Source organism: Pleurodeles waltl, chromosome 5 (genome assembly GCF_031143425.1).
Source record: "Pleurodeles waltl isolate 20211129_DDA chromosome 5, aPleWal1.hap1.20221129, whole genome shotgun sequence".
Taxonomy (NCBI): domain Eukaryota; kingdom Metazoa; phylum Chordata; class Amphibia; order Caudata; family Salamandridae; genus Pleurodeles; species Pleurodeles waltl.
This window is the reverse complement of record NC_090444.1, coordinates 1,737,645,566-1,737,668,966: the sequence shown is the minus strand read 5'-3', so window position 1 is coordinate 1,737,668,966 and position 23,401 is coordinate 1,737,645,566. Positions and strand designations below refer to the sequence as shown.

Here is a 23,401-nt window from a genome sequence, read left to right as displayed (position 1 = left end):
AGAAAAACTTCAAAATAAAGACTAAGTCAGAAGGTAACTTTTTAACCGAGGCCTCCCGCGACCTGTAGCCGAGCAGGGCTCCATCGCGGTCGGCCTGAAAGTTTGACTTTGCCCCGGTCGAGGTGCAACCAGATGACCCGATTGGCGCTTTTTGTTTCTAAGCGCTAGAAATGTAATAATTCTTTAAAAATTCATATCTCCGGTTCCCCTGAACCGATTTTAATCGTTTTTGTGTCATTTTAAAGATAAAAATATAAACTATTTTTATAAATTGGTTTTGGATTTTTAAACTGTTTCCTGTGTTTTATTTAATTACTGTTTTGTGATATTTGAATGCTTTACACTTTGTCTCCTAAATTAAGCCTTGACGCTCGTTGCCAAGCTACCAAGGGTTGAGCTGGGATTAATTTACTGAGACCTAACTGTACCTATGTGGAGGTTAGTGGCTTGTTGGTAGGTGTAGGTACCTACCTGCCCTACCAATAACCCATTTTCCAACATAATTGGAAGCAGCAACGGGATCCTGTACTTGTGTTCAATATCACGTTACAGTTTTAGGTAAAACAAATAAAAAATCCTTTAAATTGTCCTAGTGCAAAAATTGTTTTTAATTTTTAATTTGGATTAATTTCAATTATTGCATTTTTGTAATTTTTCTAAATTCTTGTTTCCAATTTTTGCAAAAAGTTTTTGTTGACACAAAACCAGGGAACCTTGGAGCTTGATCTGGCTAGCCTACCCACACTGACAGTAGTCCAGCTTAGGGGGTTGTGTATTGAAAGAGGGTTGCCTGCAACCACTGATCTCAGGAAGCAAATCCTGATCACATCCCTGACAGCATGGGCTGAGGCCCAAGAGGTAGAGTCAGAAGAAGCTCCAGAGGAGGGAGAAAGAAGGGAGGATGCTAGCTCTAACCACTCAGGGGAGGGAAGGCATCTGAGCCTAAGTGAGGATGAGGAAGAACGGTCCTCAGTAAATACAATCACTAGGGGCAGATCCAAAGCTAGTGGTGGGAAGGGGGTCCTTTCAGGAGGAGAGAACCCATCCATCAGAGAAAGAGAGCTGGAGGCCCAGCTAGCATACATAGCTTTGGAAGCAGAGAAGCTATCCCTAGAAAAGAAAAAGTGGGCATACAAAGAGAAAAGAGATGGAAGCAGCGATAAAGAAGCTGAGGTGTCCATGGGTGGGGGAGTTTGCCCCAGATTACCCAAGGGGGTGGTTTCTGCTTATGTAGAGGGGGATGACATAGATAAGTGGCTGGGGGCCTTTGAGAGGGCACTCCAAATGAGAAGGGTTAGGCCTCAATACTGGGGTTCCCTTTTGTGGGAGTTGGTCCCCAACTCAGGGAGGGATTGGCTTCTGACCTTAAGGGGGGAGGAGGCAGATTCATACCCTAGTATGAAGAGGTGCTTAGCCAAGAAGTTTGGTCTGACCCCAGAGCAATATAGAATGAAGTTCAGGGACACCCAGAAGGTCAGTACCCAGTCTTGGGTTGACTTTGTGGACATTTCACTAAAGGCACTAGAGGGCTGGATTATTGGTAACAAAGTAGATACTTATGAGGGGTTATACAATCTGATCATGAGAGAGCACATCTTGACCAATTGTACCCAAGAAAGGTTACACCAGCATCTAGTGGACTCTAAGCAGACCAACCCTAGAGAGCTAGGGGAGGCAGCTGATGAGTGGTTGAGAACCAGGGTGGTTGTCAAGTCCCAGGGGGGAGACTCCAAGAAGGGTGGGATAGGTCCCCAAAAACCTAAGGAGGGAGGTGGTAAGCCCACCACAGAGACTCCCTCTGTACCCCAGAACCCTAAGAAGGAGGAGAGTAAATCCCACTCCCACTCTGACAAGCAGAGACAGGGAGACCCAGGGTTAAAAAAACTCTTGGACAGTACGGCTTGCTTTGACTGTCAGCAGACAGGTCACTTCAGAGGAGATGCAGCCTGTCCAAGGAAGGTGGTTAGCACTGGGCTGTCCAGTGTAGCCATAGAGGAGGATTCCTCAGATGATGAAGTCCTCCTAGCATTGTGCTGGGAGACAGGACCAGATGGTAGGCTGGTGATCCCTGAGGGTGGGAGTAGGCACTTCCACCACATTCAAGTGAATGGGATCCCTACCACTGGCCTGAGGGACACCTGTGCCAGTCACACTATAGTGAGTGACCGGTTAGTGACCCCAGACATGTATGTCCCAGGAAAGACAAAGAAAGTCAGGATAGCCACAGGGGAGGTCACCTCCAAACCTGTAGCCATAGTGCCCCTAGAGAGGGAGGGTATCCTTGACTGGATTAGGGTAGTAGTCAGTGCTGACCTTCCCCTAGATTGTATCCTGGGCAATGACCTCCCAGAGGTGAGTCTGGTCACAGATGGGGTGGTCGCCCAGGGCGCCCCCCCAACCCAAAGTCCTGGGGAGTCAGTCCCTACAGTTAGGAGACAGGGGTCCCCAAGAAAAGGAAAGAAGAAAAGGAAGGGTAGGCCACTCTTAAAGAGAGTTCCAGGGAGCCAAGGGCCTTCTGCCCCAGTAAGGGGGGAGCCCAGAGTTGGCACTAGTGAGGCCTCGCCTGACCCCAAGGAAGTCCTGAGTAGTCAGGCAGCTGTCCAGATGCAAGGTGTTGCCCCTGCACTGACAGAAGGGAGAGTGGAAGGAGGGTGTCTGCCACAGGAGGTGGTAGCCCCCCACTCTAGACAGCAAGAGGGGTGCCAGGACCCCAAAGATGCCCCTAAAGCAGCTCAGCCACCTGTCAGTGGAGAGCTTAGGGTGTGGTTCTGGGTACTGACAGCTGTCAGTAGCCTCTGCTGGGTGCTAGCCTTCCTGGCAGCACTGTACTTGGCCTGGGAGGCAGACCCCAGGGCCAATAGCAAAGTAGGCCCCCTGACCCTATTGGTCATGGTGGGGTTGCTCAAATGTTGGGTGACCTCTTTGGGTAAGCTAGGTGTTGCCCTAGCAAAGTTTGGAGTAGGGGAGGTGGGCACCTCACTACCCAAGTTGGCAGAGAGAAAGGAGGAAGACCCCCCTAGAGGAAAGTTTCAGTTTGAGTTGGGTCCTTTTACTGTTGGGATGGCATCACTACCCATAGGGAGTGACCCTGACAGGAGGATATAAGGCAGAGTAGGCCCTGCAAAGGGACAGCCAGTTTTCTTCACTGTCTTCCTCGCCTAACAAGTCAGGAAGACTCTCCCAGGGTTGGGCTGAGTCTCCTGGGCGTGTGGGCTGGGGGGGGGGGTTGTGTGAGAAAACAGGGCTGATTGCAGAGGCCCCATAACTTTTTGCCCCCATTTTCCTCTTTTTGCTGGTGTTTTCCTGACTTTGATGGTGCCCTGGGTACTGCTAACCAGTCCCAGGGCCTGTGCTCTGTGTAAAATGGATATGCAAATTAGGCTAATTATAATTGGCTAAGTTAACCTACCTATAAGTCCCTTGTATATGGTAGGGCATGTAGGTTTAGGGACCACAGCATAGGTGGTGCACACCTAGGTGCACTGCTGAGGTGCCCTGTGTCATTTTAAAAGCAAGCCTGCCTTGCTGGCTGCTTTTAAATAAATTAAAGTTATATGCAAATTCGACTTTGGAATTAAAGGTACTTCCAAAGTCTTAAACTACCTTATTTTTACATATAAGTCACCCCTAAGGTATGCCCTATGTGCCCCTAGGGCTGGGTGCCATGTAACTATAAGCAGGGACTTTATAAAAATAGATTTATAAGCCCTGGTGAGGTAAAAACAGCCAAATTTGTTTTTCCCTCATTGAAGTAAATGGCCTTCATAGGCTAGAATGGGCAGACTTTATTTAAAATTTTAAAGTCTCCTTAAATGTTGCATACCAAGAATTTGGTATCAAATTAATTGTTGTAATAAATCCTACAACTTCCAGTTGTTGGATTTAATATAACTAGTTCAGGTAAAAAGTTTAGACTTTACCTAAAAAGTTGCCAATTTCAGCTCTGCATTGTTTTTGCTGCTGTGCTCTGATTGGCCAGCCTGCAGCAGCTTCTGCCAGGCTGCCTTGATGAGGTGTGAAGTGGCCAGGCTTCACACAAAGGAATGTGCTTGGGGGAGAGAATCTCCCCTCAGCAGATGGTGAGGCAGGAAGGGGGAGGGCTGCCAAACTGGTCTTCAAAGGCAGAGAAGGACATTTGCAGCACCCAGCAACACCCCCACATCCTGCAACCCCAGACAGCTAGGTGCCCCCTTGATTAGATTAGGAGAGGGCAGGAGAGGGGTGTGTTTATGATTTTTAGCCACACCAGTGGGTGGGCTCAGCCAGATGTAACCTCCAAAAATCAGATTCATCCATGTTGGATTTTTAGAGACTGTTGCCTTCTGGGATGGATTTTTGCCACACTTCCCAGGAAGTGGTCATCACAGGGGGACGACCCTGTCCCTGATTGGAGAACCAGGGCCCCCCTGCTTTTCACCCAGGAGCAAGGATAAAACTGGCAAACTTGCACCCACACCTCAGATCCCCTTCAGAATTCAACAAGAAAGGAACTAAAGAAGAAGAAGGACTGCCCTGCTGGACCCCTGGCCTGCACCTGGACCCTGCACTCAGAAGGACTGCACCAGCTGCACACTTGGGCTTCACCACAAGAAGGACTTTGCCTGGCTTCAACTGGTTCAAGGAGGGACTCCCTGTTTGCTACAGGTGAAAAATTGCTAACCAGAGTCCCCTGCACCAACTCATGAAGAAAGCGACCAGCTGACCACTGTCCAGTGGCCAAAAAGGAGTTTGCGCCAGGTGCATTCTGGGAGTTGAAGTCCGCACCCCCCAAGGACCATCACAGAACTTCTGGACCCTTGGGGTGAGCTGTGGACCCCAAAAGAACCTTAAAAGAACATCTGGGTGAAGCCCCAGAAGTTTGGAAAAGATTTGAGAATTTTTGGAAAAAAGCTCCAGAGAGGGACCGACCCGCCGCGGAAATTCTAGCCGGCTTGCCTCAACCGCGACCCGGCCTGACTTCGTGGTTCGTCCCGGTAAAGAAAAACATCCAAAAAAGAGACTAAGTCCGAACGTAAAAAGTTGACCGGGACCTCCCAGCCATCGTATCCGAGAAGGGCTCCATGGACGTCGGATCAAGATCCAGGTTTACCCCGGTCGAAGGATTTTCATCTCGAAAAAACGACTAAGTCCGAAGGTAAAAGTCTCCACCGAGGAAACCCACATCGCGTATCCGGACAAGGGCTCCAGGAGGTCGGATTCAACTGGCAGGTTCGTCCCGGTGAAGAAAAACTTCAAAATAAAGACTAAGGCCCTCATTACGACTCCGGCGGGCGGCGGAGGCCGCCCGCCAGAATTCAGCCCTCCATAATACCGCTCCGCGGTCAAAAGACCGCGGAAGGTATTATGAGTTTTTCCCTGGGCTGGCGGGCGGTCTCCAAAAGACCGCCCGCCAGCCCAGGGAAAAACTCCCTTCCCACGAGGATGCCGGCTCGTAATCGAGCCGGCGGAGTGGGAAGGTGCGACGGGTGCTGTTGCACCCGTCGCGTATTTCACTGTCTGCAAGGCAGACAGTGAAATACATTTTGGGGCCCTCTTACGGGGGCCCCTGCAGTGCCCATGCCATTGGCATGGGCACTGCAGGGGCCCCCAGGGGCCCCGCGACTCCCCCTCCCGCCATCCGGTTCCCGGCAGGAGAACCGCCAGGAACTGGATGGCGGGAGGGGGAGTCGGAATCCCCAAGCCGGCGCAGCAAGCTGCGCCGGCTTGGAGGATTCCTTGGGGGCAGCGGGAAACCGGCGGGAGACCGCCGGTTTCCCTTCTCTGACCGCGGCTAAGCCGCCGCGGTCAGAATGCCCCGTGGGGCACCGCCGGCCTGTCGGCTGTGCCTCCCCGTCCAGCGTAATGAGGGCCTAAGTCAGAAGGTAACTTTTTAACCGAGGCCTCCCGCGACCTGTAGCCGAGCAGGGCTCCATCGCGGTCGGCCTGAAAGTTTGACTTTGCCCCGGTCGAGGTGCAACCAGATGACCCGATTGGCGCTTTTTGTTTCTAAGCGATAGAAAAGTAATAATTCTTTAAAAATTCATATCTCCGGTTCCCCTGAACCGATTTTAATCGTTTTTGTGTCGTTTTAAAGATAAAAATATAAACTATTTTTATAAATTGGTTTTGGATTTTTAAACTTTTTCCTGTGTTTTATTTAATTACTGTTTTGTGATATTTGAATGCTTTACACTTTGTCTCCTAAGTTAAGCCTTGACGCTCGTTGCCAAGCTACCAAGGGTTGAGCTGGGATTAATTTACTGAGACCTAACTGTACCTATGTGGAGGTTAGTGGCTTGTTGCTAGGTGTAGGTACCTACCTGCCCTACCAATAACCCATTTTCCAACATCACCATAGCAAGGAAGGCGGAGCTCTGGCAGCGGATCGTGGACAGGGACAACGCGGTGGGACAGCATCCCAGAAATAGAGAGGACATCCGCAAACGATGGAACGACCTACGGGGGAAGGTGCGCTCGATGGTCTCACGACACAACATCGCAGTGCAGAAGACTGGCGGGGGACCCCCACCCACTCCACCCGAATTCACAACATGGGAGCAAGAGGTACTCAACATCCTGCATCCCGATGGCCTCGCTGGAGTAGGCGGAGGAATGGACTCTGGTAAGTACAAGGCCGACCACTTCACCCCCCCCCCAGCATGCTAACCCCCACCCTCACCCCCAACCCCCCAGCACACATCCTCCCTGAGAATGTCGCCCCAGCACAACCCACCCAACGCCAACCCCTGCATGCCACCCCCAAACTATGGACACCCATCACCTAAGCATGACCACTGCACATACCCATCACCCCCCCCCCCACAAAACACCCTCACAACACCTCCCCCAAGGGAATGCCAGCACTGGGGGACAAGGGCACCCATAAAACGCAAGCTAATGCACACACAGAAACAATAACCATACCCTCTTACCCCATGCAGGACCCGAACGACAACACACCGGTCAGGAGGGACCAGAAATGTCCATCCCACCCCCGGAACAGGCCCCTAGTGATGACAGCAGCTCTGTCGACCTGGAACCTGACGACCAGCCCGGACCATCGGGGACCTCTGGACAGTGGGTTCCCCACACACAGGCCACAGCAGACCCAACCCCCTCTGGGAACAACAGCACAGCTCCCACCCAGCGGGCCCATGCCTCTGTCTCTAGGACAGGTCAAGCAGCAGTGTGTCTACCACTACAGGGCCCCCAGGGTAACCCACCAACCCAACAACAACAGGGACCTGGGGGCAGTGGGAGTGGGCACACCGTCCAGGGGACAGAGGCCCAGGGAAACAGGGCAACTCGGAGGGCTGCTGTGCGACAGGGGGGGAGGAGAGGCCCAGGGAACCCACTCTCCAAGAGGCCCTCACCACCATCATGGCTGCCTACCACCACTCACAAGAGACGATGGCGACGGTACTGGCCAGGTTCCAGGACATCCAGGCACAGCAGGAGCAACACTACATGGGGTTCAGCGACCAACTCAGCAACATCTCAACCGCTATGGGGAGCATAGTCCAGGCCCTGAACCGCATAGAGGACACGTTTCGGGACCATGTGGCATCACACAGGGCCCCTGTCACTAGCCAGGAACAGGAACAGCCTACCACCTCCGCCGGCGCTAGTGGACAGGAGGCCCCACCACAACGACAGGCCACCAGACCCCCACCTCCTGCTGAACAACAACCGCCCCGCAAAAGGAGCCTGAGATAAAAAAAAACGACAGAGTAGGATGTCAAGTCCCCCGCCAGCATCACATACCCCCTGAAGTCCTCCCACTGTCCCACATTGCCACCCTGTCAAACCTTGAACTGCCCCTGCTCCATCCTGCCACAGGCATATGGACAATGGACCTGTGAGACTGAGAACTGGACTCCGCCATGGACATTACTCCACCCCCACCCATCACTGTTTCACTATCATGTACAAATATCTATGAACGAATAATAAATCACACATTGCACTGAAATCAATCCGGACTCAGCCTGTCTTATTTACAAATGTATGACACATTACAGATCAATTACGTATTGTTAACATTGTGATTTACACATACCGAGGTAACTTAGCATTAGTCCATGGGCCAACCAAGCCGAGGGCACGCAGTGGCTCATACAGCACAGAAAAGGGAAGGGAAAATCAAACATCATGTTCATAGGTCTGGGGGGAAACCGACAGAGTTGAGATGCAGGAGGCTTTCAGGAAATGTAAAATGGCATGGGTGATTATTACCTGTGTGCTACTGGAAATACTGTTCTATTACTCTGTCCCTGTTGTCTGTGTCGTCCTCTGAGTCTTCCTCCTATTCACTCTCCGCAGGCTCCACAGCTGCTTCAACACCACCATCTGCACCATCCTCCTGCAGGAAAGGAACCTGACGTCGCAATGCCAGATTGTGAAGCATACAGCAGGCCACGATGATGTGGCACACCTTCTTTGGTGAGTACATCAGGGATCCCCCAGTCATATGCAGGCACCTAAACCTGGCCTTCAGGAGGCCAAAGGTCCTTTCGATGATCCTCCTAGTTTGCCCATGGGCCTCATTGTACCGTTCCTCTGCCCTGGTCCGGGGATTCCTTACTGGGGTCAGTAGCCAAGGCAGGTTGGGGTAACCAGAGTCACCTATTAGCCACACACGTTGTCTCTGTAGCTGCTCCATCACATAGGGGATGCTGCTATTTCGCATCACATACGCGTCATGCACTGACCCTGGGAACTTGGCATTTACATGGGAGATGTACTGGTCAGCCAAACAGACCACCTGGACATTCATCGAATGATAACTTTTTCTGTTTCTGTACACCTGCTCATCGTCTTTTGGGGGTACCAAAGCCACATGGGTCCCATCAATGGCACCAATGATGTTGGGGATATGTCCAAGGGCATAGAAATCACCCTTCACTGTAGGCAAGTCACCCTCCTCTGGGAAAATGATGTAGCTCCGCATGAGTTTCATCAGGGCAGACAACACTCTGCTCAAAATCTTTGAAAACATAGGCTGAGACATTCCAGATGACATGGCCACTGTGGTCTGGAATGACCCACTTGCCAAAAAATGGAGGACTGACAAAACCTGCACCAGAGGGGGAATCCCTGTGGGTTGGCGGATGGGGGACATCAGGGCTGGCTCCAGCTGGGCACACAGTTCATGTATAGTGGCTCGGTCAAGTCTGTATCGAAGTATTATATGGCGTTCTTCCATTGTCGACAGGTCCACCAGCGGTCGGTACACGCGAGGATTCCTCCTTCTCATCGCAAGTCCCAGCGGACGGTGCCTAGGAAGGACAACATGGAGCACAGAGTCAGCCAAACCACAGGTACGTACAGACAGCTTGCACAGTTAAAGAATGGCAATGGGTTGAAAGGCGTGTATGTGTGGCAATGCAGGGCCTAGGCCTGTGTGTCGCAGTCAAAATTAAGCCATGTAGGCCCTTGAAATGGCGGCTGCCTGACCTGTGAAGTGGGACAATGGGATGTGAGGTCAATGCGCTGGCGGGGCACACCGTGGCGGTAGGCGGTCGAAGACCGCGGCGCAAAGCCGCATTGGTTAACATTGAAGCCTATGGGTTTCAGGAGCCAATGACGATGTGCGCCGGAGGTCGCGGTACGCACCGCCGCGGTACGCACCGCCACGGGCGTGACCGCCATTTTCTATCTGCTTAATCACTCGAGACCTGATCATCCACAGGAGAGGACCTATACTGCAAGTGCTGCTGTGACCTCGGTCTGGAAGATACAATGGCTGCTGCGACTGGGGAAAGGGCCCCTGCCTTCACGTCTGAAGAGCTGGAGAAGCTCGTGGATGGGGTCCTCCCCCAGTATGCGCTACTCTACGGTCCTCCAGACCAACAAGTGAGTACACCGGGTGCACATGGAATGGGCTATGCCTGTGTGGATTGGGGTGGATGTAAGTTGGTGGGGTGGGGGGCGAATGAGGAGTGCAACGCCCGACAGATGAGAGCATGTGCCATATGGCAAAGTTGGTGGGGGGGGCCAATCACATCTAACATGCAGGTCATTGATGATTTCCTCCTTTCCACCCTGTACATGTCAAATAGGTCAGTGCCCATCAGAAGATCGAGATTTGGCGTGCCATCGCCAAGGAAGTCCGGAACTTGGGGGTCCACAACAGACGGGGCACCCACTGCCGCAAGAGGTGGGAGGACATCCGCCGCGGAACAAGGAAGACTGCAGAAACACTGCTGGGGATGGCCTCCCAACCTAGGAGGGGTGCCAGTCGCACCATGACCCCCCTGATGTCCCGGATCCTGGCGGTGGCCTACCCAGAATTGGATGGGCGCTTTAAGACATCACAGCAGACACAAGGGGGTGAGTATCAGCACATTCTCCTATCTTTCTGCGCAGTGGAGGCGTCTGGGTGGGGGAGGAGGGCTGTGGGTGACATTAGGCCAGGGCGCTTTCTGTAGTGTAGGCCTCTCCCTTAGGCATGGCCCTGTGCCCCCGGCCCCCACCTCTGTAGGGTGACAAGTACAGCCATTGAAGGTCCAGCATCTCCCATGTGCGCGTTTGACGTCTCTTGGCCTGTTGTCCTAGTCAGTAGTACTGAGTAGTGTACCCCAAATGCGCGGCTTAGTGCATTAGGCTCCTGTGTCTGTCCTCTCCGCCAACGGTGTTGACATTGCATGCACTCAACCTGGTCTTCTTTTTTCTCCCCCCACCCTTTCTCTTCATCTTCTTGTGCATGTGTGCATTAGCATCATCAGGCGGAGGAGATTTGGCATCGGAGCACGAGGGAGCTGCAGGACACAAGGCCCCGGTGGGCCCAGGAACAGACACCGAGGGCACCAGTGATCCGGAGGGCGAGGGGAGCACCACGACGGGGACCGCTGGTTAGAGCAGCGACAGCGACACGTCCTCGGATGGGAGCTCCCTAGCGGTGGCGGCAACATCCGTGCCCCCCGCCTCTACAGGTACAGCCGCCACCCAGCGAACCAGCCCCGCCCTCCCAGCAGCCCCTCAGTCTCCGCTCCGTGCCTGTTCGCCCAGGAAGGTGCGCGTCTCCTTCGCCCCAGGCACCTCAGCCCCTGCCCCTGTTGCCCCTGCTGCCCTCAGTGCGGAGCTCATTGACCTGGTAAGGACGCTCATTGTTGGGCAGACGACCCTTTTGAATGCCATCCAGGGTGTGCAAAGGGAGGTGCAACAGAGCAATGCGTACCTGGAGGGCATTCATTCGGGTCAGGCTGCCCATCAACGAGCGTTCACTGCTCTGGCCTCAGCACTGACGGCAGCCATTGTCCCTGTTTCCAGCCTCCCTCTTCTTACTCCCTCCAGCCTTTCTCTGTCTCCTGTTCCTCAGCCTATCCCATCCACACCATCAGACCAGCCTGCACACACCTCAACACCCAAGAGCAGCTCATCCAAACACAAGCACCACAGATCCCACAAACACTCACCCAAGCAACACCCAGATGCAGACATGCCAACAGCCACTGCCACCCCTGTGTCCCCCTCCTCCTCGTCTCCCTCCTCCCTCCCTGTGACGTCTACACTCACACCTGCATGCACCCCAACATCAGCCAGTGCTTCCATCACCACCTCACCCTCCAGTACAGTCCACACTCGTGCAGTCACCACCCCCACTGCCATTTACACGTCCCCTGTGTCCTCTCCCACTGTGTCTGTCACCCCCTCTTCCAAGACACACAAACGCAGGCAGCCACCCACCCAACAGCCAACCACCTCACGACAGCCTACAGCACCAGCACCTTCACCCAATGACAGCACACCTGACTCTCCTACAACCACCTCCTCTACCTCCACTTCCATCTGCACTTCTCCTACCCTTTACCTTGGCCCTAAAAAACTTTTCCTGGCTAACCTTGACCTCTTTCCCCCCGATGAGCTCCCCCCTCCATCTTCAAAGAGTCCCAAGAGCACCGCAGCCACCACCAGCCCAGCTTCGGGTGTCACTGTTGTGCATGGGTTCTGGAGCCCACCCTTTGCCAGCAGTGACACATCGATCAGCAGCAAGGACACGTCCAGCCCCCCCCCCCCGGCAAGAGGACCCGCAAAAACAAGGGCCGCCGTGCGAGGACCGACAGGGCTGCCCCCAAGGAGCAATGTGCGGCCACTTCACCACCCACACCATCTAGGGGAGGCAAGGGCCCGAGAGCCCCATCAAAGGAGCGGAAGGGCAGCAGGAGCGCGGAGAAGGTGGACCCCACATGTCACATCCCAGCTGGGAAGGAGGACACTAAGGAGGCCAGGAGTCCGTCCCCGAAGGGTCCAGAAACGTCACGGTCCGAGGGCGACTGAGCAGGGAGTCCAGGCCAGGTCTGGCTCCCTTGACCTGCTGGATGAGCACCGCTGAACAGGGCCCGCCGTGGAGAAGAGCACCGCTGAACAGGGCCCGCGCTGCAGAAGAGCACCGCTGAACAGGGCCCGCCGTGGAGAAGGGCACCGCTGAACAGGGCCCGCTGTGCAGATTGGCACCGCTGAACAGGGCCCCGCCGTGCAGATAGGCACCGCTGAACAGGGCCCCGCCGTGCAGATAGGCACCGCTGAACAGGGCCCCGCCGTGGAGAAGAGCACCGCTGAACAGGGGCCCGCCGTGCAGATAGGCACCGCTGAACAGGGCCCCGCCGTGGAAAAGAGCACCGCTGAACAGGGCCCGCCGTGCAGATAGGCACCGCTGAACAGGGCCCCGCCGTGGAGAAGAGCACCGCTGAACAGGGGCCCGCCGTGGAGAAGAGCACCGCTGAACAGGGGCCCGCCGTGGAGAAGAGCACCGCTGAACAGGGCCCGCCGTGAAGATAGGCACCGCTGAACAGGGCCCCGCCGTGGAGAAGAGCACCGCTGAACAGGGGCCCGCCGTGAAGATAGGCACCGCTGAACAGGGCCCGCCGTGGAGAAGACCACCGCTGAACAGGGGCCCGCCGTGGAGAAGAGCACCGCTGAACAGGGGCCCGCCGTGGAGAAGAGCACCGCTGAACAGGGCCCGCCGTGAAGAGAGGCACCGCTGAACAGGTCCCGCCGTGAAGATAGGCACCGCTGAACAGGGCCCCGCCGTGAGGATAGGCACCGCTGAAGAGGGCCCCGCCGTCTCAAGCACCGCTCCGCTGGGCCCTTCTTCTCAAGCACCGCTCCGCTGGGCCCCGCCGTCTCAAGCACCGCTCCGCTGAGCCCTTCCTGTTAAGCACCGCTCCGCTGGGCCCTTCTTCTCAAGCACCGCTCCGCTGGGCCCTTCTTCTCAAGCACCGCTCCGCTGGGCCCTTCTTCTCAAGCACCGCTCCGCTGGGCCCTTCATCTCAAGCACCGCTCCGCTGGGCCCTTCTTCTCAAGCACCGCTCCGCTGGGCCCTTCATCTCAAGCACCGCTCCGCTGGGCCCTTCTTCTCAAGCACCGCTCCGCTGGGCCCTTCATCTCAAGCACCGCTCCGCTGGGCCCTTCATCTCAAGCACCGCTCCGCTGGGCCCTTCTTCTCAAGAACCGCTCCGCTGGGCCCTTCATCTCAAGCACCGCTCCGCTGGGCCCTTCTTCTCAAGCACCGCTCCGCTGGGCCCTTCTTCTCAAGCACCGCTCCGCTGGGCCCTTCATCTCAAGCACCGCTCCGCTGGGCCCCGCCGTCTCAAGCACCGCTCCGCTGGGCCCTTCCTGTCAAGCACCGCTCCGCTGGGCCCTTCTTCTCAAGCACCGCTCCGCTGGGCCCTTCTTCTCAAGCACCGCTCCGCTGGGCCCTTCATCTCAAGCACCGCTCCGCTGGGCCCTTCTTCTCAAGCACCGCTCCGCTGGGCCCTTCTTCTCAAGCACCGCTCCGCTGGGCCCTTCATCTCAAGCACCGCTCCGTTGGCCCCTTCTTCTCAAGCACCGCTCCGCTGGGCCCTTCTTCTCAAGCACCGCTCCGCTGGGCCCTTCATCTCAAGCACCGCTCCGCTGGGCCCCGCCGTCTCAAGCACCGCTCCGCTGGGCCCTTCCTGTCAAGCACCACTCCGCTGGGCCCCGCCGTCTCAATCACTGGTTATGGTTCACTGTGCCCACCATGCCTCCTCCTTGACCAGTGGAGACTGTCATCCACCTGATGGACTGTGGCTTTGCACTCCCCAGGATGGTACAGTGGGCAGCCCACCCACTGTAGAGACATTGAGAGACTGTGGCTTTGCACTCCCCAGGATGGTACAGTGGGCAGCCCACCCACTGTAGTGACATTGAGAGACTGTGGCTTTGCACTCCCCAGGATGGTACAGTGGGCATGGTGGCTCCTCGTGGATCTGGCGTCGTGGACTCATGTGGCTGTGGTGCCCCCCTCTTCCCTTCCCCCTGAGGTGCCTGTAGTTTTTACATCTGATGCCCCTGCAGTGTTCTCTCCAAAGGACTCAGGTCTCCTGTGTGGTGTGGGCTATACCCTTGTTTCTCAAAACTTTGGCCCACGGACATGATGAATTCGTAGGATGTGCAGGACTTGTTACTTCAGTTATACACTGATGTGTATGTCATTTGTTTTCTTGTGAATATCTTTCATGGTTGTACGATAATTTTCAGGAGCTTTTTGGTACATAAATAATTATTCCAAATTTGATTATGTCCGAGCATTTTTCTGGGGTGTTTGGGTGGTGTCACTGTGACTTGTTGCTCTGCATTGGTGTGTACATAGTTGGGTGCGGGGGGGGTCGCATATGTGTGTGCCCGTAACCTTTCGTCCTCCCCCCTCCCGTGTGTCGTAGGTGCAGTACTCACCGTTGTCGTCTGCGCCGGACTTCGTACTCGTGGTAGATGAGAAGGTAGACGAGAGCAGGTAGGATGTTTAATTCGGGTTCCATGCTGTCCTCCTTCCTCCTGGAGTGCGTAGTGGTGAGCGTTTTCCGGTCCGTAGTCTGTTTCCGCCGTGTTTTTATCGGCGGTGCTCCCGCCCCGGAAAAGGTGGCGGATTGGTGAGTTGTGATAGGGTGGGCGGTACATTGTCTGCCGCCTGGCTGTTGGCGGTGACCGCCGCGCTGTTTGTTTGTCCCGCCGTGGCGGTCGGAGTGTTAAAGTGGCTGTCTGTGTTGGCGGTTCCCGCCAGGGTCAGAATTCCATATTTTTTACCGCCAGCCTGTTGGCGGGTTGGCCGCCGCTTTAACACCGACCGCCAGGGTTAGAATCACCCCCTTAGTTTTATATTTTGATCATTTCTATTTTGAGTGAAATGATTGCCATTGAATGGCAATGTTATAATGCCTGCACAAATACACAAACAAGATTGTAAAGTGCAGTTTCATCCATATGTCTAATATCATGGTTGGAAAATCAGAACACTTTCCCGGAAGAGAAGCACTGATACCCTGGAATCTTGTTTCAGATTTGTATGCTTCCTTCTAGTAAAAGAGGGGGAATTTGTCCTAGCTGGTGTTTTTTAAGTGTAGGTCCATCATATAATTTCAGAATAGGCCAGAAGCCCAGGTAACAGACCTCAATGTCTGCTTTTGACTTTTCCTACACTGGATTTAAGAATGGTCATTTTCTGGATATTTTGGCTGCGTTAAGCATTTTAGAAGGGCTGACTATTTTTTTACAGACTATCAATTGCGATGTTTTTCTCCTTGGAGTGTTATGCTTGGACATGCACAACTGATCACAAGACTGGTGAGGAGTGGGTGAAACAGGTCCTACAGAGTTTTCTTGATTAGGTATAGTTTACCAGTTCCCATTTGACTGCTGGGGAGGCTCTGCACGGACGTGACAACATTTAGCCAAGGTAACACTATGGGCCTGATTACGACCCTGGCGGTCGCGTTGGCAGCCTGATCACCTCCAAAGCGATGGTCCTACTGCTTTGGCAGAGGTCAGACCACCACATTATGATCATGGCAGTAGCGCCACGGTCGGACCACCGACACTGCCACTTTTCGGCTGCCCAACAGCCTGGCGGTGCCGGCAGTCCTAATCTGTCAGAGCAGCACAGCCCATAGCACTGCCCCAGGATTATGATTCCCTTCTCTGCCGGCGATTACATGGTGGTAGCACCGTCATGTAACTGCTGGCGGAAACGGGGTGCAGGGGGCCCCCCAGCCAGCCCCATCGCAAAGCAGACAGTGAACATCGCGACAGGGCTGGTGCACCCACCGCACTACAGCATTTCTGCCTGCTCTATTATGAGCCAGAGACAATGTTATAGGCTGTTTCTCACTGGACCAGCGGGAAACTCCGACGGGAAGAGTGCACTGATGGTGGAAACCGTCGTCCAAAGTCATAATCAGCACCTATACATGCAGTAAGGGGCAGATTTAGGAAAAGTGCGACTGCACCTAGTGCATGACACTTTTCTTGTGCCTCCTTAGCACCCCCCTAATGCCACCATGTATGCAATGTATTTCAAATACAGCGCACCATGGCTGTAGTCAGGGTGACTAACATCATAATTTTGTCATGCTAGTCCAGTGCTTTGCAGGACTAGCATCAAAAATGTCAACGATAATCCTGCAAAGCGTCCAGAGGCCCTTTGAACACAATGGTAGCCTCTTTTTAACACCTGCACTTAGCAGGCGTTACAAAATGCCAATAAAAGTGCTGCAAAAGAATCACATAGATTCCATTGCTCCATTTTTACAGACCTCCTAGTACCAAAACGCGAATGTATGTCGGAACAACGCACGCTGGAACAACGCATGCCTGAACAACGAGATCGGAACAACGACCGCGTTGTTACCACTAATGCCTTTACAACGAATGCCTTAACAACGATGTTTTGTTGTAAAGGCATTCCTGGTAAAGGCATTAGTGATAGGCATGCATGGTTCCAGCATGCGTCCCCCCTGGCCCCCCACCCCTAAAAATGACTGCGACCCCCCCACCCCCTCCCCTAAAACCATGCCAATCCCCCACCTGTGCCCCTAAAACTACCGAAACCCCCCACCTCGTCCCTAAAATTACTGCGACCCCCACCCTGCCCCTAAAACAACCCAACCCCCACCCCATCCCTGAAACCCAAAGTACGCCAACCCCTACCCCTTAAACCTAAAACCACCCCGCCCCTAAAACTACCCGAGCCCCCAACCCTGCCCCTAAAACCTAAACACCCCCCAACCCCCACCCCACCCCTAAAATTACCTGACCCCCAACCCACCCCTAAAACCTAAAACCACCCCAACCCCACCCCTAAAATTACTGCAACACCCACCCCACCTCTAAAAACCTAAACCACCCCCACCCCCACCCCCAAATACTAAAAATACCCGACCCCCACCCCACCCCTAAAACTAAAAATACCTCTCCCCAAACCTAAAGTGCCCGACCCCCCACCCCTAAAACTAAAATACCCCGACCCCCCACCCTCGCCCCTAAAACGAAAAATATCCCCCCTCTTCCTCTCCCGCCCTAAACCTAAACCGCACGGACGCCCCCTCCCCTAAAACTAAAACCCCCCACCCCGCCCCTAAAACTAAAACCCCCGACCCCCACCCCGCCCCTAAAACTACAAATACCCGACCCCCCACCCCAAAAACTAAAACCCCAACCACCACCCCGCCCCTAAAACTAAAAATACCCTGACCCTCTACCCCGCCCCTAAACCGCCCCAAAGCCCCTCCCCTAAAACTAAAACCCTAACCCCCCCACCTCGCCCCTAAAACAAAAAATACCCTGACCCCCCACCCCTGCCCCTAAAACTAAAACCCCAACCCCCACCCCTCCCCTAAATCTAAAAATACCCGACCCCCCACCCCGCCAATAAAAATAAAACCCCAACCCCTGCCCCTAAAAATACCCCGACCCCCCACCCCCGTCCCTAAAACTAAAACCCCAACCCCCCACCCCCGTCCCATTTACTTGACTCGTCGCGTCCTCCTCCTCAGCCGACTCCCTTGTTTTGTGCCTTAACCAAGCATGTGCGTTGTTCAGCACATGCGTGGTTAAGGCACAAAACAACAAAGTTGTGGTTAACGAAAGCGTTGTTCTGCTTTCGTTGTCCATGACTTCGTTGTTACGGAGTCGTCGTTCACGGCATTTGCCCCAAAATGCCCCGTATGCATAAATTATGCCTGACGCTGGCATAATGTGGAGTAAGGGGTTACAAAGTGCAGCAAAACAAACATTGCAAGCACTTTGTAAATATGGCACTGCGTTTTTGCCCTCCAATACCACATTAGTGTAAAAAAAATTATGCTAATGTGACATTGGAATGGCGCTAGGCCACCATAAATTTGGCCCAAAGTTTTCTGGAATATGTGAGTGTTTGGTTCGTGGAAGGTGGACATTCGTCAGAAGATAGACTAAATACTTATCCATTGTTAAAGCCATTAATTCTACGAGTATGACCAACTATGGCCAGTTCAAATGATGTTTTTTGTCTTTTTGTAAAACTTGGTGGTATCAGCTGTTTCACTCACAGCTCAATAACACAGAAGGCATGCCTAGAATGTGAGATGCAGAAGATGCATCACTGCTTCGCTTCCATGATATATGGGATAAAGTACTGTCTAACGTACATTGTAAGCATATTGCAGGTCACCAAAGAGATACTTTATAAGGTTGTGCAACTTTGAGGTGACTTGCAATATCGTTATCATGTGCATCAGGTGGTACTTTATTCCCTAGAATACATGCCCACACCAACAGTTTCCCACAAGGCACTCTAATCCTGGGTGCATTGCTGTTTCAAATTAAAGAAAGAACATGTTTGCAAACATGAAGTGTGAAAATAGAATCTTTGGGGCAAAATTAAAAACATTGTAATATCATTTGTTTTGTCATGTGGATAGATAGAAGGGTTTAGTGTATGGATTTAGTCAAACAAGGAGCAACTCTACCACCATGAACACTTGGCTATTGAAATTAAAATACTTGTTGGTTTTGGTGACTGTGTTTGGAAGACAAATGATAACTTTTTAAAGATAACGTTTGATCATGAGAAATTAACATAATTAAAGCTGTCTCAATCAACGGCAGGCTTGATAATGATGTTCCAATCATAGTTTAATATTGTACTCATCTTCAATCCAGGATATGAGATTTGGAAATCTGTGTCTCTGCCTCAACCAGAGTTTTAGAGGACATGTACAGTAATTCCTCACATCCTGGCTGGTACTCACAAATATACATTGGTGAAATTTGAGTGGGCTAAAGAGGTCTCTAATGTGGGAGATGTGCGGATGTTAAATGCAGCAAAACCGCATCCACAAGTTATTCCTAATTCTTACCTGGAAACCATGGGATGCAGTGGTAAAGTAAATCCAGGATTTAACCTTGTATAATTTTCCTCCAAGGTATTGCATACGGGGTCAGAATGTGGACATCAGAGGGATTTCATTATCATTGTAAAGAGATTGTCGCGGGGGGGTGGTTGCAGATCAATAAAGTCTCAAAAGAACATTTGCTTTCTTCTGCAGTTGGGAAAAAACACGGAAACAGCTGAGCAACGGGTCCAAGGAAAACAGTTTTTAACTCTTCTCAAACTAGATCGGGAGTGAAGCGAGAAGAAAGCCACATAGAGCAGCACCTTCTCACATATATGGCAGCGACTTTCAATCTTCATACTAAAGTCCTGGATGTGCCTGCTCTTTGAGAAACATGCAGTTGCTCCTTGCCGGATTACATAGGCCCAGATTTAAGAGGGACTAGTGCCATTCCAACGCCACATTAGCGTAATTGTTTTACGCTAATGTGGCATTGGAATTCCAAAAATTGTGCTCCAGGTTTACAAAGTGACACAATGCATGCATTGCACTGCTTTGTAATCCCTTTGTAACCCCGTGCGCCACATTATGCCTGAGCCAGGGGTAATGTATGCAAGGGGGGCGTTCCAACGCTATGGGGACGAAAAAATGGCACAAAGAAATCTAAAAGATTTCTTTGCATCATTTTTTCTGGGATTTTTAATGCCTGATTAGAGCAGGCATTAAAAGGAAGCTCCCATTGGTTTTAATGGGCCTCTGGGTGGTTTGCAGGATTAGTGTCATCATTTTTTATGCTAGTCCTTCAAAGTGCCAAACTAGTGTCAAAAATGATGGCGCTAGTTCCCTAACTACCGCCATAGTGCGCCGTATTTTAAATGCAGCGCAAACATGGTGGCTTTAGAGGGAGCATTTAAGGGGCTCATGAAAAGTGGCGCCGCACTAGTTGCAGCGCCACTTTTCATACATCTGCCCCTAAATTCTTTAAGTTGTGCGAAGGAAAACTACATTTTGGAATGTAACACACTTTTCATGTTAGCAAAAGTGACATTTCAGTTCATTATAGGTATTTCATTAAGCCTACTAAGATTTACTTAACATTCCTTCGTTTGCAATTGCTCAACGCTGTTAATATGACAGCCCTAACTTTTCACATTTACATTAACACATTTTCAGGGCAAATGATTATTTGGGAGCCCACAAGCCATATGAAGAAGGTGAGCCATGCAGTGGATGCCCCGACAACTGTGAGGATGGGCTATGCAGTAAGTATCAAAAGCTCAGTGACAACTTTTAAACTTCGAACTATGCCATACTTGAAGTCGATTTTAAAACTAGTTACAGTGTCAACATATTTAAGTTACCATAAGGTATTTATTTTCGAATGAACCCTTATGTAAGTAATGTTTACAATAGTAAGGAAGTTCATGAGAATAGCGTCTCGGGTGCTTGTTACATTACTGAGTAGGCATTTGTATGTGCTAGGGAGCAGGAGAAGCTTTGCATGACAATTAAGGTGTATTTACATACAAGGAGAGATTTAGTTGCTCAGTTTGTCCAATAAACGGACATAGGGTGATGTGGGGTAAATCAGAGCACAGGTTGTAAAATGAGTATGGTTTTGTCCTCGGTCAAGCACCTTTTAATTATTTTCTTGTCTTTTAAAGTACATTGTGAAATCTTCGTTCAACTGTTGCGTAAACTGAGTTTTTGGCTCAGCTCTACAAGGTTTGTTTCCACAAATACGGTTGACAGGAGTGAACTTAGTTCAATGTGCCAGCCTTAAATGTGAAAATCAGGTTATTGTAGCCACACAGAACCCTCGATCGAGTACATAAATGAGATGTGTCAATGTTTTTGGGCTACTAATAGGGACCAGTGGTCATCAAAAAGTTTGTTCATTAATGATTTACACACTCACGATCACCGAAAATGGAATATGTATTTCGACATATGTATTTTAAAATAGTTATTTAAAATTGCTTGGATATAGTGCACATAACATTGGTAATATCACAGAATATAATAATAAGCACCCAAGCTTTTCAGTAACAGTGAAAACAGAGAAAAATTGGAACATCACAATGCGTAGCATTTACACCCTCACTGTGCTACCTCTAAACACTATGACAGTTCTAGCAGATGAATAAATGATAAGCCTGAGTTTAGGGGGTAGTGCACACACCTGGACAACAGAGTTTGTTGTCTGTTTGGAACAGCTTGTCAGCTATTTCGAGCACAACTCCAAAAGCTAGGAGGTTGCATCTATGAGAGAACACATTCCTTGCACCATTTTGCGAAGGCAGAATGGAATGCTTTGCAGAGCCTCAGTGAGTCTTGCTGGCGGCTTCTCCTGTTGAGATGGCATCTGGTGCCATGCTCACCTCAATCTGCGATATACATCTGCAACATGGAAAACGTTTCTTTACTAACTAAGGCCCTCATTACAACCCTGGTGGTAAATCCCGCTTACCGCCGTGCAGAAGACCGCCAACATACCGATGCCGCCGCGGAATTCACTACAGGTCTTACGACCCACAGCCCGGAATCCACCACAATACAGACACCCACACAAGTCCGCCACACCAAAGGTCAGCGATAAACTGGCGATAACAAAACCGACACCGTCACGCCAACAAGAATATGCCCACACTATCACAACCCACGAATCAACCGCGGTAAACCATTGGCGGTACACACTGCCGCGCTCAAAATACACACACATTTACAAAACACAACCACATTGGACAATTTGAAATACAAACACCTGATACACATACACACACCACACCCACACACCCAATCCAATATAAAACACCCACCCACATTACCCACAAACCCTTACTACCAGAAATATGAAATCAGGCCAGAGAGAGACACTACCTAAAACAACACCAGCATCCACAGACACACAACACCATCACTTACACAACATCCACACACCTCAAACAACACACACCAACACACACCAACACATCCCCTCACACATCACAACAGACATCACCTCACACATCACCCACACCACATCATGGCACCTCAAAGACACCCCAGTTTCTCTGAGGAGGAGCTTAGGGTCATGGTGGAGAAAATCATCTGGGTAGAGCCACAGCTATTTGGATCACAGGTGCAGCAGACATCCATTGCAAGGAAGATGGAGCTATGGCGCAGAATTGTCGTCAGGGTAAACGCAGTGGGCCCGCATCCAAGAACACGAGATGACATCAGGAAGAGGTGGAACGACCTACGGGGGAAGGTGCGTTCCGTGGTCTCCAGACACCAGATTGCTGTACAGAGGACTGGCGGTGGACCCCCATCTCTTCCCCCACAACGAACAACATGGGAGGAGCAGGTCTTGGCAATTATGCATCCTGAGGGCCCCGCAGGAGTAGCAGGAGGACTGGACTCTGGTAAGACAAATCTTTAATACCTTATCCCCCCCACCCCACTTGCATGCCATCACATACTTCCACCCTTACCCTCACACCCATCAACCCAACAACCCACAGATACCCCAGCAACACAACCCACACATCCCAAAACCAAGCCCTGCATGTAACACCAATGCATCACCCAAGCATGTCCAGTACAGAGACTCACTCATGCCCCAAAATCACCAATCACACAAGGACTAAGCCAATAATGCAAGCACACGAGTAGAGGGTCACTCACCTATTGCACACAATGGCACACACAGATACAATAACTATGCATTTACACCCCAACAGGACCCCTACCCAACGTCACCAGACAGGGGGTGCCAGACATATTCAGTCCCCACACAGAAGAGGTCCACAGTGATGACAGCAGCTCTGGATGCCTGGATCAAGATGACTAGCCCGGCCCATCTGGGACCTCGGGACAGTTGGTTCCCCTGTCACTGTCACAAGCCACCACAGAGCCTCCCCCTCAGGAAACACCAGCACAGCACCCACCCAGCGGGCCCATCCCTCTGTCCCCAGGACACGTCAATCAGCAGTGTGTCCACCACTACAGGGAACCGATGCAACCCCACTAACACAGGACGATCAGGGACCTGGGGGCAGTGGGCACACGGTGCAGGGGACAGAGGCACAGGATAACAAGGAAGCTGGGAGGACTGCTGTGCGACAGGGGGAGGACAAGCCCAGGGATCCCACTCTCCACAAGGCACTCTCCAACATCATGGGAGCTTACCATCATTCCCAGGAGACCATGGCAACGGTACTGGCCAAGTTTCAGGAGACCCAGCGGCTGCAGGAGGAAAACTATCTTGGGATCAGGGAGGACTTGAAGTCCAGCAACACCACCCTGGTCACCATTGCAGGGGTTCTGGCAGA

At 52.1% G+C, this 23,401-nt stretch overlaps 1 protein-coding gene across 1 annotated transcript in view; it reads left to right on the top strand.

The window, feature by feature from the left end:
* Positions 1–23,401, top strand: part of LOC138297427 (cysteine-rich secretory protein 2-like) — a 332,164-nt gene that overhangs the window by 240,417 nt on the left and 68,346 nt on the right. The window contains exon 7 of the mRNA XM_069236786.1: positions 20,262–20,350. Coding sequence (XP_069092887.1) covers positions 20,262–20,350 — 89 coding nt within the window. The remainder of the gene's footprint in view (positions 1–20,261; positions 20,351–23,401) is intronic.